The 11,102-nt window shown below is 38.0% G+C and overlaps 1 protein-coding gene and 1 long non-coding RNA gene across 2 annotated transcripts; one reads left to right on the forward strand and one right to left on the reverse strand.

The window, feature by feature from the left end:
* Positions 1–2,882: 2,882 nt before the first annotated feature.
* On the reverse strand, positions 2,883–6,366 carry LOC107304806. The gene is made up of 4 exons (XR_001550855.2): positions 6,249–6,366; positions 5,985–6,120; positions 3,170–3,502; positions 2,883–3,078 (listed from the first exon to the last, which is right to left on the reverse strand). It is a non-coding gene; the product is annotated as an uncharacterized LOC107304806 (long non-coding RNA).
* LOC102712191 (ABC transporter B family member 19-like) lies at positions 4,947–10,852 on the forward strand. The gene is made up of 10 exons (XM_006659056.1): positions 4,947–5,246; positions 5,381–5,435; positions 6,010–6,185; positions 6,269–6,469; positions 6,579–6,838; positions 7,089–7,402; positions 7,573–7,796; positions 8,189–8,541; positions 8,855–9,279; positions 9,375–10,852. Exons 1-10 carry the CDS (start codon positions 4,947–4,949, stop codon positions 10,850–10,852), a joined length of 3,786 nt encoding a protein of 1,261 aa, XP_006659119.1.
* The last annotated feature ends 250 nt before the right edge of the window (positions 10,853–11,102 follow it).

The raw sequence follows: 11,102 nt of genomic DNA on the forward strand, positions 1-11,102 counted from the left end.
AAACAATCACCACCTTCGGGGTGCGCAAATATAGTAATCACCATTAGCAGCCCGTCGCCACTAATGGACATTTGCCACGTCGGTTATATTGCACAACTAGTGTTTTATATATATCGCCCACTAGTTGAGCGTTAGAGGTCTAGTTTTGTAGTTTTTTAAAAAAATCTATTTTTGTTAATTATATATATATATATATATATATATTTCACATGATGAAATCATGAAATAGTGACATGTTATGCTACTTTAACCAGCATTATTTGTGCGCAAATATAGTAATCACCATTAGCAGCCCGTCGCCACTAATGGACATTTGCCACGTCGGTTATATTGCACAACTAGTGTTTTATATATATCGCCCACTAGTTGAGCGTTAGAGGTCTAGTTTTGTAGTTTTTTTTAAAAAAATCTATTTTTGTTAATTATATATATATATATATATATATATATTTCACATGATGAAATCATGAAATAGTGACATGTTATGCTACTTTAACCAGCATTATTTGTGCGATGAGAAAAGGTTGATTTGGACAGAGTTCCAACTTCCAAGCTTCTGGTAGGACAAGGAAGCAGAAATCAGGCATCAATTGCTTTCCTCGGCGTATTTTCTGTAGACTGATTGTACTCATATATGTCATTATAAAATAAGCAGTGTTCTACCATTGATCTCAGCCATGATGGCATGGATACACATTTGCACAAATACATCAGTCCAAAGATAGCGTTCAACAGCTCAAAATGTTTAATCAAGCAAGTCAATCCAGCAAAATGCAAGAGTTGGGACAGTGGAGATGTTACATACGGTTCAAATTTTTTAACAAGAATTTGAACCAGTCATCCTTGCATTCCTCCAAGAAATCACCCGAAAATTCCAGATATTCTCTCCAGATCCTATCAGCGAAAATGACATAAATGATGTTACAAAAACTTGCATTTCTGTATCTGCATGCATGTCCCTAGTGACAACAACAACAAAACGAAACTGAAGTAGCATATTTTGCTTGGACGTCTGAGAATGATCTGATCAGCAGATGAAGGATAGAACAAAATCTCTCCTGTCAAAAAAAATGTTTTCTCTGTAGATTCCACTTGAATGGCCTTCTGAGCCTGGAGGGGCTAGACAGCTGACAATCTTGTAGGTTTTCGCGCAAACATTGACCAAATTGGCTCATTTTGAAGATCAGTTTCACAGTATCAACGAAGATTGGGAACCAATTGCAAACTGCAATCCGCACATTGCAGACTGATGCAGCTGTTGGTTTCTGTCAGCTTTGTACGAGCATCAAGCAAAATGTTCAGTATGCATGAGACTGTTGAATGATTCTGTGGCAATGTTCAGAAATAATGCAGCATCTTGATCCTTGCATGATACCTCTTGGGCAAGATGCATCTGCAAACTTTTTCAGGTGCAAACGAAGCATTCTGGAAAGTTGGTTCCAATGACATGAGACATCACACATCGCCTGGCTGCTAATAATCTGCGAGCTTAATTTTCGCGCAAAATTCTGATATGGGAACAAAATGGTTGTCTTCTTGGAGGACAATTTTGTATGAGCAACAGGCGAAAAGTGTTAAGAAACGATGCACCATTTTCCCTTTCTGTTCAGGTGCAGACAAGCCAACGACCACCAGGCCACTGTTGGCTTTAGCCACAGCCAGCGATGATCATGGGTCGGTCCATAGGTAATTCATGGGTTCATTTAAGTTAAATTAGAGCCGATCATACATTATTTAAGTTAAATTAGAGTCGATCATATGCTACCTGTAAATCGATTCATGTCTATCCCTAATCATATTGGAGAGGTAAAAGCCTCTATGAACGATCTCAAACGCAAATATTAATAACGGTCTGAACTGTAAATTAAGAGATGGATTTCTACAAAATATCTTGGTTGCTCTACCAAAGGTGTCGATCCAAGAGGCCTTTTGAAAGGGAGCGACTATATATCATCTGGGTGATTTTTTTTCTTAAATCAGATGAACATAACTATTTATAGTTATAGCGTAACTACAATTTAACTAGTATGTACTCACCCTATTTTATAGGATAAGATTTTTTTACTATATCTAGATTCATGTATTGATCAATATATATTGTCTGTACATATGACTAGATTCATTAACATTTATATGAATCTAAGCAAATACTATAAAGTCTTATATTATAAAACGAAGAGAGTATAGTTAATATATAACTAGCATGTATTCCCTCCGTTCCAAAATAATTTCATTTTTCACTCTTCCGACACATACCAATAAAATAACAAGACTATAATACTGTCCACTTTATTAAATCTTAATGCAATTATTATGTACTTTATCTACTTTCAACATATTTATTATCTATTTTCACAAACTCCGATGCAATAATTGCTAAAAAAATGAACATATTTTAGGACAAAGAAGATAGATTAAAAATGATCTTATTTTGAAACAGAAGCAATATAGGTACATTGTAATCGTACTATAGTTGAATTTGTTTGGTTTTTTTTAAAGAAAAAGGTCACTCGGGTGATTTATATCAAAACTGTTTCGGAAAACAGCAGGACATCAACCAGTGTGTTGAGGTGGCAGGTTTCTTCCAAAATGGATATAATGAAAATAGATACCCTTCTACCAAATTTTGCAGTAGTAAAATTAGTTTATGATGGGATGGTAGCATTAGTATATACTCCCCCCCACCCTAGAAGATAAGTTTTAGAGCTAGGTACAAATATTAATAAATTTGGTGGAATTAAATGAAAGAATATTATGATTGGTTAAAATGAGAAAGTAATGGTGGAAGTTTGTGATTGGTTAAAAATAGAATGTACGTGTGAAAGTTGTTATATTTATGACAATTTTTGAATGCTATAAATTATTATATTTTTGGGACGGATAGAGTATTATTTTAAAAGAACTGACATCTGCAAGGATACAATTTCAGGACAAACATGTCACTCTGAGGAAATGAAAGCACTCAATAGCACAACATAATCCTCAAAAGCTTCCAAGATGCCAGACTGAATATTGGAGGGCAGACACATGAGACATCAATTCAGAATTTTTAATAAGAGTTTGAGCCAGTCATCATCCCTGCACCCAAGAAGAATATAAGATATATCACCCGAAAGTCCGGATATTCTTTCCTTATCCCATCAGAGAAAATGACACGATCATAACTTACATTTGTGATTTTCTTTGTGTGCATGACTGCATGAACGTTGCTAATGAGAACAACAACAGAAAGACGAAAACTGAAGTAGCATATGCATATGCTGGTGCTTCAGTCAAGAAATGTTTTCTTTGTGGCTTCCAGTTGATTGGCTATCAGAGCCTGGAGAAAAATCCAAATTTCTTCCAAGCTGCAAATCTGGGAGCTTTTCGCTCAAAATTCTGGGAATAAACCAAATTGGCTCTGTTTTTTTGGAGACCTCCTTCACAGCGTCGACAAAGATTGTCAAAAACCACCTGGAGAACCAACGAGCTGTCAGTGTGCCTCCCAACTCCAAACGGCAACCTGCACAATGTGTTTGACGCAGATGTCAGTTTTCATCCGGTTGTATGAGCAATAGGCAAAATGTTCAGAGTACGAATGATACAAGGTCAAGATAATTGAATGACTCCCTGGCAATGATCAGAAATGATACACTGCTTTCCCTTGGACATTCTCTCCTGGAAAATGTGCATCACCTAACTACCTCAGGTGCAAACAAACATTCTGGGTTGGTTGCACTGACATGCGACATCGACAGCCTCGTGTATTATATGCAGTATTGCCGTCTAAAACAGAATATGCTCAGATTATGCCTCAGTTATTCCCAGAAACCTATCTCGGTCATGTAAGCACAGCTTAACATATTATGCATATCAAATCTTCTTGATCTTGACCAATCATCAGCCGAGGTGAGAAATTTATTAGTTTAATTGGTCAAGGCTAGGAATCATTAAAGTGGGATCCCCAGACACTGATTTTGCTTACAATATTTTAATTGAGGTAAAAGGAATAAAGCTCCGTTTGTTTTCACCTAGGATTATTGTAATCTAGATTATTGAACCAGATTATTAGAAGCTAAAGTAGGTAATGTATGACAAGATAGGTAATTACTTTAAAGTACCCAGGAGCAGCAAGTCTTTAACCACCAAATAATCTAGACAAGGCCTAGGCTCTAGATTATAATAAGTTGTCACAATAATCTAATCATTTCTTTCAGATTATTTCTATAATCCAGATATCAAATATCCTAAGCTGAAACAAATGGGACCTAAATCAAGTGGCACAATGTGATAACCCAGATTCTTGCTGGTCCACACACACAAGAAAAATGATTATGTAACAGATAATTTGAAGTGTGCACACTCTCCTATCATTTCTCAGTTTTCCTTGTTAGCTTCATTGATTCACTCAACAACTTTGCAGCTAGGCAGCTTTTATTTTTCTCAAATATGCAGGAGATCTGCATATCGTTTCATTAAGCAAGAGGGAGAAAAAAGGTAGTGGAAGACAAGGTTAGAAACCCAACCTCCCACTACCAAGGTCTTATACCGGACACAACTAAAAGAAAGAAACAAAACAGCCCACACCAACAGCTAGGCAGCTTTCACATGTTTTCTTTACTTAAACAGCTAAGTTTGTCAAGCCCCCTCCATGCTTCATCTAGATCACTGAAAAACGACATTGCCAAGACAACTAACAGTGTCAAAGCTTAGCCAAACACCACCACTAAAATTCACATAGTATTCTGATCCCTTTACCAGCTCAAAAATACTTTGTTTTCAACCTTGAGAGTCCCTATATTGTTTGTCTCACTCAATTTTGGAACACATGGTTGTCAGTATCTACACATAAGCATGCACCAGTATTAAATGTCCATGATAGTCCATGGCTATAATGCCTATGCCATCTATGTATCTCCTTTCAATACCACTCTACTGCAAAAGGGTTACCAAGATCACTGAAGAAAATGTCTACAGTCCATGATGAAGACCACTCTATTTCATCATCTCAATTTGATGATATGGATGAAAGTAAGAGCACAATACCAGTGCCATCAGAATCTAGCACCGACGAGAAGCCATTTCCATTCTTCAGGCTGCTTTGCTATGCTGATGCAGTCGACTGGCTCCTCATGGCCCTTGGAACCATCGGGTCTGTCATTCATGGTATGGCATTCCCCGTTGGGTATCTCCTTCTAGGGAAAGCACTTGACGCTTATGGAACTAACATAAATGATCAAGAGGGCATGGTCCATGCACTGTATAAGGTGAACTTCTAAAAGCATGATATCCATGCATATGATTAGTCTTTTCTCCCATTTAATCTTTTTGAACTACCAATATGTTGATGAGTTGATCTGCTATGTATTTTACTTATGCCCTTTCCATTTCTTGATTGAAGGTGGTTCCCTTTGTGTGGTATATGGCAGCAGCTACTCTTCCTGCTGGAATGGTCGGTAAGTTGACACAATCTGTCCTTTTATCTACCATGATAGATGTGGCTTTTCATGTGGTGAAAGAAATACGCTGGCATGGAAATCTCAGTTCAGTTCTTTAAACAGAATAAGCATACAAATAGGAATAAAAAACAGGGTACAGGACCTGTTGAAATATGTTCACATTTTTCTGGCTTGATTTATGTAAATAGAAGATACAAAAAGAACTGCAGTATTGCTCATGCATCAGCTCATTAAGTATAAAACTAGGATATAGAACTTATAAATTGTTTCTACATGCGTGCTTTTGTCTAGCTGTTAGGTCTTAGATTTGTATTTTTCTTTCATCTGCAATGACACAAAAGACGCTTACACAATTAAAAAGGAATAGCACGTGAGATTAATGATATTGTTAGAGATTGTTTTTTAAGAGGTAAAATTCATTTTTGTTCCTCAAACTCTTATATTTACCCTATTTTTTATCAGCAATCGTATATGTTCAGCAATGATAATAACAGGATTTCTTACAGAAACAACAGAATAATAGTATTGACCATGAAACATGCTTACCTTTCCTCTTAACATCCACATGCAGAGATCTCCTGCTGGATATACTCAAGTGAAAGACAGTTAGCACGCATGCGGCTAGCGTTTCTGAGATCAGTACTCAATCAAGAGGTTGGGGCCTTTGACACTGACTTAACCACTGCAAAAATTATCACAGGAGTAACCAGCCACATGAGTGTCATACAAGATGCAATTGGTGAGAAGGTAATGGATTTCGTGATTATATGGATCATTGCATATAAGATTTGTTTGTGGTCCAACATGCACCTGAGCTCAATTTTCTGCAGCTCGGTCATTTCGTCACAAGCTTCTCCACTTTCTTTGCTGGTATCATAATCGCATTTGCCAGCTGCTGGGAAGTTGCATTGCTCTCCTTTCTGGTCATTCCTCTGATCCTCGTCATTGGAGCATCATACACAAAACACATGAATGGCATATCATTATCACGTAATGTCATAATCTCGGAAGCAACATCTATTGTAGAGCAGGTAATCATTTACATTGGTACTTCACATCCACACTTAAGCCAAGTTAATTAAAAGTATAATCGATTGCCCACAAGATGAGTTCTTAATACTACTACGCCTTTCTAAGCAGACCTTGTCGCATATTAAGACTGTCTTCTCCTTTGTCGGGGAGAAATGGGCCATGAAATCCTTTGTCCAGTGCATGGATAATCAGTACAAACTAAGTAAGAAGGAGGCGGTGATAAAGGGGATAGGACTGGGATTGTTCCAAGCTGTGACCTTCTGTTCATGGGCACTGATGGTTTGGATTGGGGCAGTTGCAGTAACCAGACGAAAGGCAACAGGAGGTGGCACGATAGCTGCCATCATGAGCATCCTCTTTGGAGCAATGTAATGTTACAAGTCTACAACAACATCCTGATTTATTCAAATATTAACTTTTTATGTTAAATGCCGCCAATTCACAATCCAAAGAAAGCAAAATTTCAGCTGTTGCTTAATTAAAGTTCCTATTGAAATACTTCCAAACAAAATGGATACTATAGTGTGCAGTAATGTCATTCTGAAGGTCCAGTGTATTATTTATTTCTACAAAATTTCATGAATAGATACTCAAATGATTTTCACCAAATGGATTCAGATCAATTACCTATGCTGCACCGGACCTTCAGACCTTTAATCAGGCAAAAGCTGCAGGAAAAGAAGTGTTCAAGGTTATTGAAAGAAAGCCATCCATTAGTTATGAGAAACATGGATCAGTACTAGGAAAGGTTCGAGGAGAAATAAAATTACGCAGGGTGCATTTTGCCTATCCATCGCGCCAGGATAAGCCAATTCTCCAAGGATTCTCGTTATGCATCCCTGCAGGCAAAGTTGTTGCACTGGTAGGAAGCAGCGGCTGTGGGAAGAGCACTGTGATTTCACTACTCCAAAGGTTCTATGATCCAGCCTCAGGTATGCTTCTCTCAAACTGCAGGCATGAGCTAAGTAAATATTATATCTTTTGTTTATGTAAAATTCCACATTGGAATTAAGATCAGCTGCTGGTTTGACTGTGTATATATTGTTTAAAAAGAATTTATATATTAGTTTTAAAATGTTTTTAAGTAAGCCTAATACTGCAGGTGACATATTCATTGACGGTCACAGTATCAAGAAACTTGATCTGGAATCCCTCCGAAGAAACATTGCTTCAGTTTCTCAGGAACCATCACTATTTTCGGGGACCATCAAGGATAACTTGAGGATTGGTAAAATGGATGCAAGTGATGATGAGATATCCAAAGCAGCTAGAACAGCTAATGTGCATTCATTTATATCCAAACTTCCCAATGAATACTTAACAGAGGTGCGTGTGCTTTTACTGCAGAAATGCATAAAACAAGGGGAATTCATATTATTCGCTGGAAGGTTATCCAGTATATAGAAAAAAAAAATAACTTCATCACAATGGATACTTATTAGAAGGGACCGTTTCAGAGCAGGGAATTGACAGGGAGCATGTTAAACAAAAATGGGCATTAGAGCTTTAACTTTTGGTTTGTAAATACTCAAATTTAAACAAAGTTCCTTGCAAAATAAAAAAATCAATGTGCAATTGATACCTTACTGTTAGAAATTTAATTCTCCAGAATAGTCACAGTCTTTTCCTATTTTTTCATCTTTCATAATATACACAAGCACTTTATTTTTTGTTGAAATCTACTTGGCTAGTGCCTTACAACATCTTTATTGATTCAGGTAGGGGAAAGAGGAGTGCAGTTGTCAGGAGGTCAGAAACAACGAATAGCTATTGCAAGGGCAATGCTCAAGGATCCACCAATCCTCCTTCTGGATGAAGCAACAAGTGCCCTTGATTCAGAGTCAGAAAAGCTAGTTCAAGATGCACTGGATAAAGCTATGAGTGGGAGGACTGTCATATTGATAGCACACAGAATGTCTACAGTTGTAAATGCTGACACAATTGTTGTCGTGGAGAATGGAAAAGTAGCACAAACTGGAACACATCAAGAGTTGCTTGGGAAAAGCACATTCTACTCCAATGTATGCAGCATGCAAAATATAGAGAAGGAAGCTGGAAAGAGGGTAGAAAGGTAAAGTTTAAAAATGGCCAATGGAAAGCTTCATTTCACCAATAGTTTATGCTTACCATTACAAAAGTAGTGAATGCATGTTAGGTACGTAAGGATTCCTCCAGATTGTGCAAGCTGAAAGTAAATGGCTTGAAATCATCAGCGGAGTCTCACTGTTAATAAGATGATAAAAAGATAGTCTAGAATTGTAAACTTAAGGAAAACACATAAAATGAATGGCACAGAAATTTAGTGAATAGTAATACCAAATGTCAGTAGGATCACTTCTCTAAAAAAAGAATTACTAATTTGTACATTTTGGTTGATTAAACAGCTCTTCTGATAATGCAATAGAAGATGAAATCGACGAAGTGTACGATAGGCAGCTCTCTCCAAAGCAGGGAGAACAGACCAAATTAGAACGACCAAACTCTAAGCAATCAAAGCAAGAGGTCAGAAAGGAAATACATCCTTTCTTTAGACTTTGGTATGGGCTGCAGAAAGACGACATTGCAAAGATACTATTAGGGTCATCAGCAGCAGCTATATCTGGAATCTCAAAGCCCTTGTTCGGTTACTTCATCATGACAATTGGTGTGGCATATTATGATCCAGATGCAAAGAGAAAAGTCAGCAAATATTCTTTCATTTTCTTCACAGCTGGGGTGATCACACTTGCCAGTAACATCTTTCAGCACTATATTTATGGTGTTGTTGGAGAGAAGGCAATGAAAAACCTAAGGGAGGCCATCTTTTCATGTATGTTATATGAAACTTTTCTTTCTTGTGCTCTCAATATCTTGCAAGAGTCAATATTCACAAGATAACAAAGTCTTTGTTTCAAAATAATGCAGCTGTTCTTCGAAATGAACTTGGATGGTTTGAAAAACCAAAAAATGGTGTAGGCTTTCTTACCTCGCGCATCGTGAGCGACACCTCAACAATCAAGATCATCATATCTGATAGAATGGCTGTCATTGTGCAATGCATCTCTTCAATTCTTATAGCAACAGTGGTGAGCATGTACGTCAATTGGAGGATGGGTTTAGTATCATGGGCAGTCATGCCATGCCATTTCATTGGTGGCCTTATTCAAGCCAAAGCAGCCAAAGGGTTCTATGGTGACTCTGCTATCGCTCACCAGGAACTTGTCTCCCTTGCTTCAGAGGCAGCTAGCAACATCCGAACTGTGGCATCCTTTGTTTATGAAGATGAAATAATTAAGAAAGCAGAATTGTCGCTGCAAGAACCCATGAGAGTGACCAAGATTGAGAGCATGAAGTATGGTGTAATCCAAGGAATCTCACTCTGCCTGTGGAATATTGCACATGCAGTGGCACTTTGGTACACCACAGTTCTGGTTCAGAGGAAGCAAGCTTCATTTGAGAACAGCATAAGATCATACCAGATATTCTCACTCACAGTACCTTCCATAACAGAGTTATGGACTCTGATTCCTATGGTCATGTCAGCCATTGCAATATTAAATCCAGCATTTGAAATGCTTGACAGAGACACACAAATTGTTCCAGACAAACCAGAGAGTCCCAGTAATGGCTGGCTCATGGGGAGAACTGAGTTTCAAGATGTGAACTTCAACTATCCATCAAGACCAGAGGTGACCATTCTTGATGGCTTCAATCTAGTCATTGAGCCTGGCCAAAGAGTAGCATTGGTTGGTCCAAGCGGTGCAGGCAAATCCTCTGTCCTGGCACTACTGTTGAGATTCTATGATCCTCAGAGAGGTAGAGTGCTAATTGATGACAAGAACATAAAAGACTACAATCTCAGATGGCTCAGGAAGCAGATTGGGCTAGTTCAACAAGAGCCAATCTTGTTCAATTCATCCATCAGAGACAACATTAGCTATGGAAGCGAAGAGACTTCAGAGACTGAAATAATTCAGGCTGCGATGGAGGCAAACATTCACGAGTTCATCAGCAGCCTGCCAAAAGGATATGATACAGTTGTTGGAGAAAAAGGAAGCCAGCTTTCAGGAGGGCAGAAGCAGCGGATAGCTATTGCAAGAACACTACTCAAACGGCCAGCCATTCTTCTTCTTGATGAAGCAACTAGTGCACTTGATGGTGAATCTGAGAGAGTGGTGATGAGTTCTTTAGGGGCCAAGGAGTGGAATAAAAGAAATGAGGCATCAAGCAAGATTACAAGTATCACAGTGGCACATAGATTGTCAACGGTCATAAACGTGGACATGATTGTTGTGATGGAGAAAGGAGAAGTGGTCGAACTTGGTAATCACCAAACACTGATCTCTGCAGATGATGGTGTATACTCAAGATTGTTCCACTTGCAAAGCAACATGAGGGATTGATGACACTGTCTGATCAAGTCCCATTGTGGGCAAGTAACTTAATGAAATAGAATAGGTGCTTTTTCCAAGATTTGTGGCATTGCTTAAATGCATTTACAGTCAGTTGACAGATTAAAAAATATCATTTATTTTTACTGATCAATAATACCTTCTGGAATTGGAACATAATTAATCCTTACAAGAAAACATGTGAAGTACAATTGTCCAGTGAGGACACCATCCATTACACATGTAGTAGTAGCTTGAAAAC

Source organism: Oryza brachyantha, chromosome 8, assembly GCF_000231095.2.
Source record: "Oryza brachyantha chromosome 8, ObraRS2, whole genome shotgun sequence".
Classification (NCBI taxonomy): Eukaryota; Viridiplantae; Streptophyta; class Magnoliopsida; order Poales; family Poaceae; genus Oryza; species Oryza brachyantha.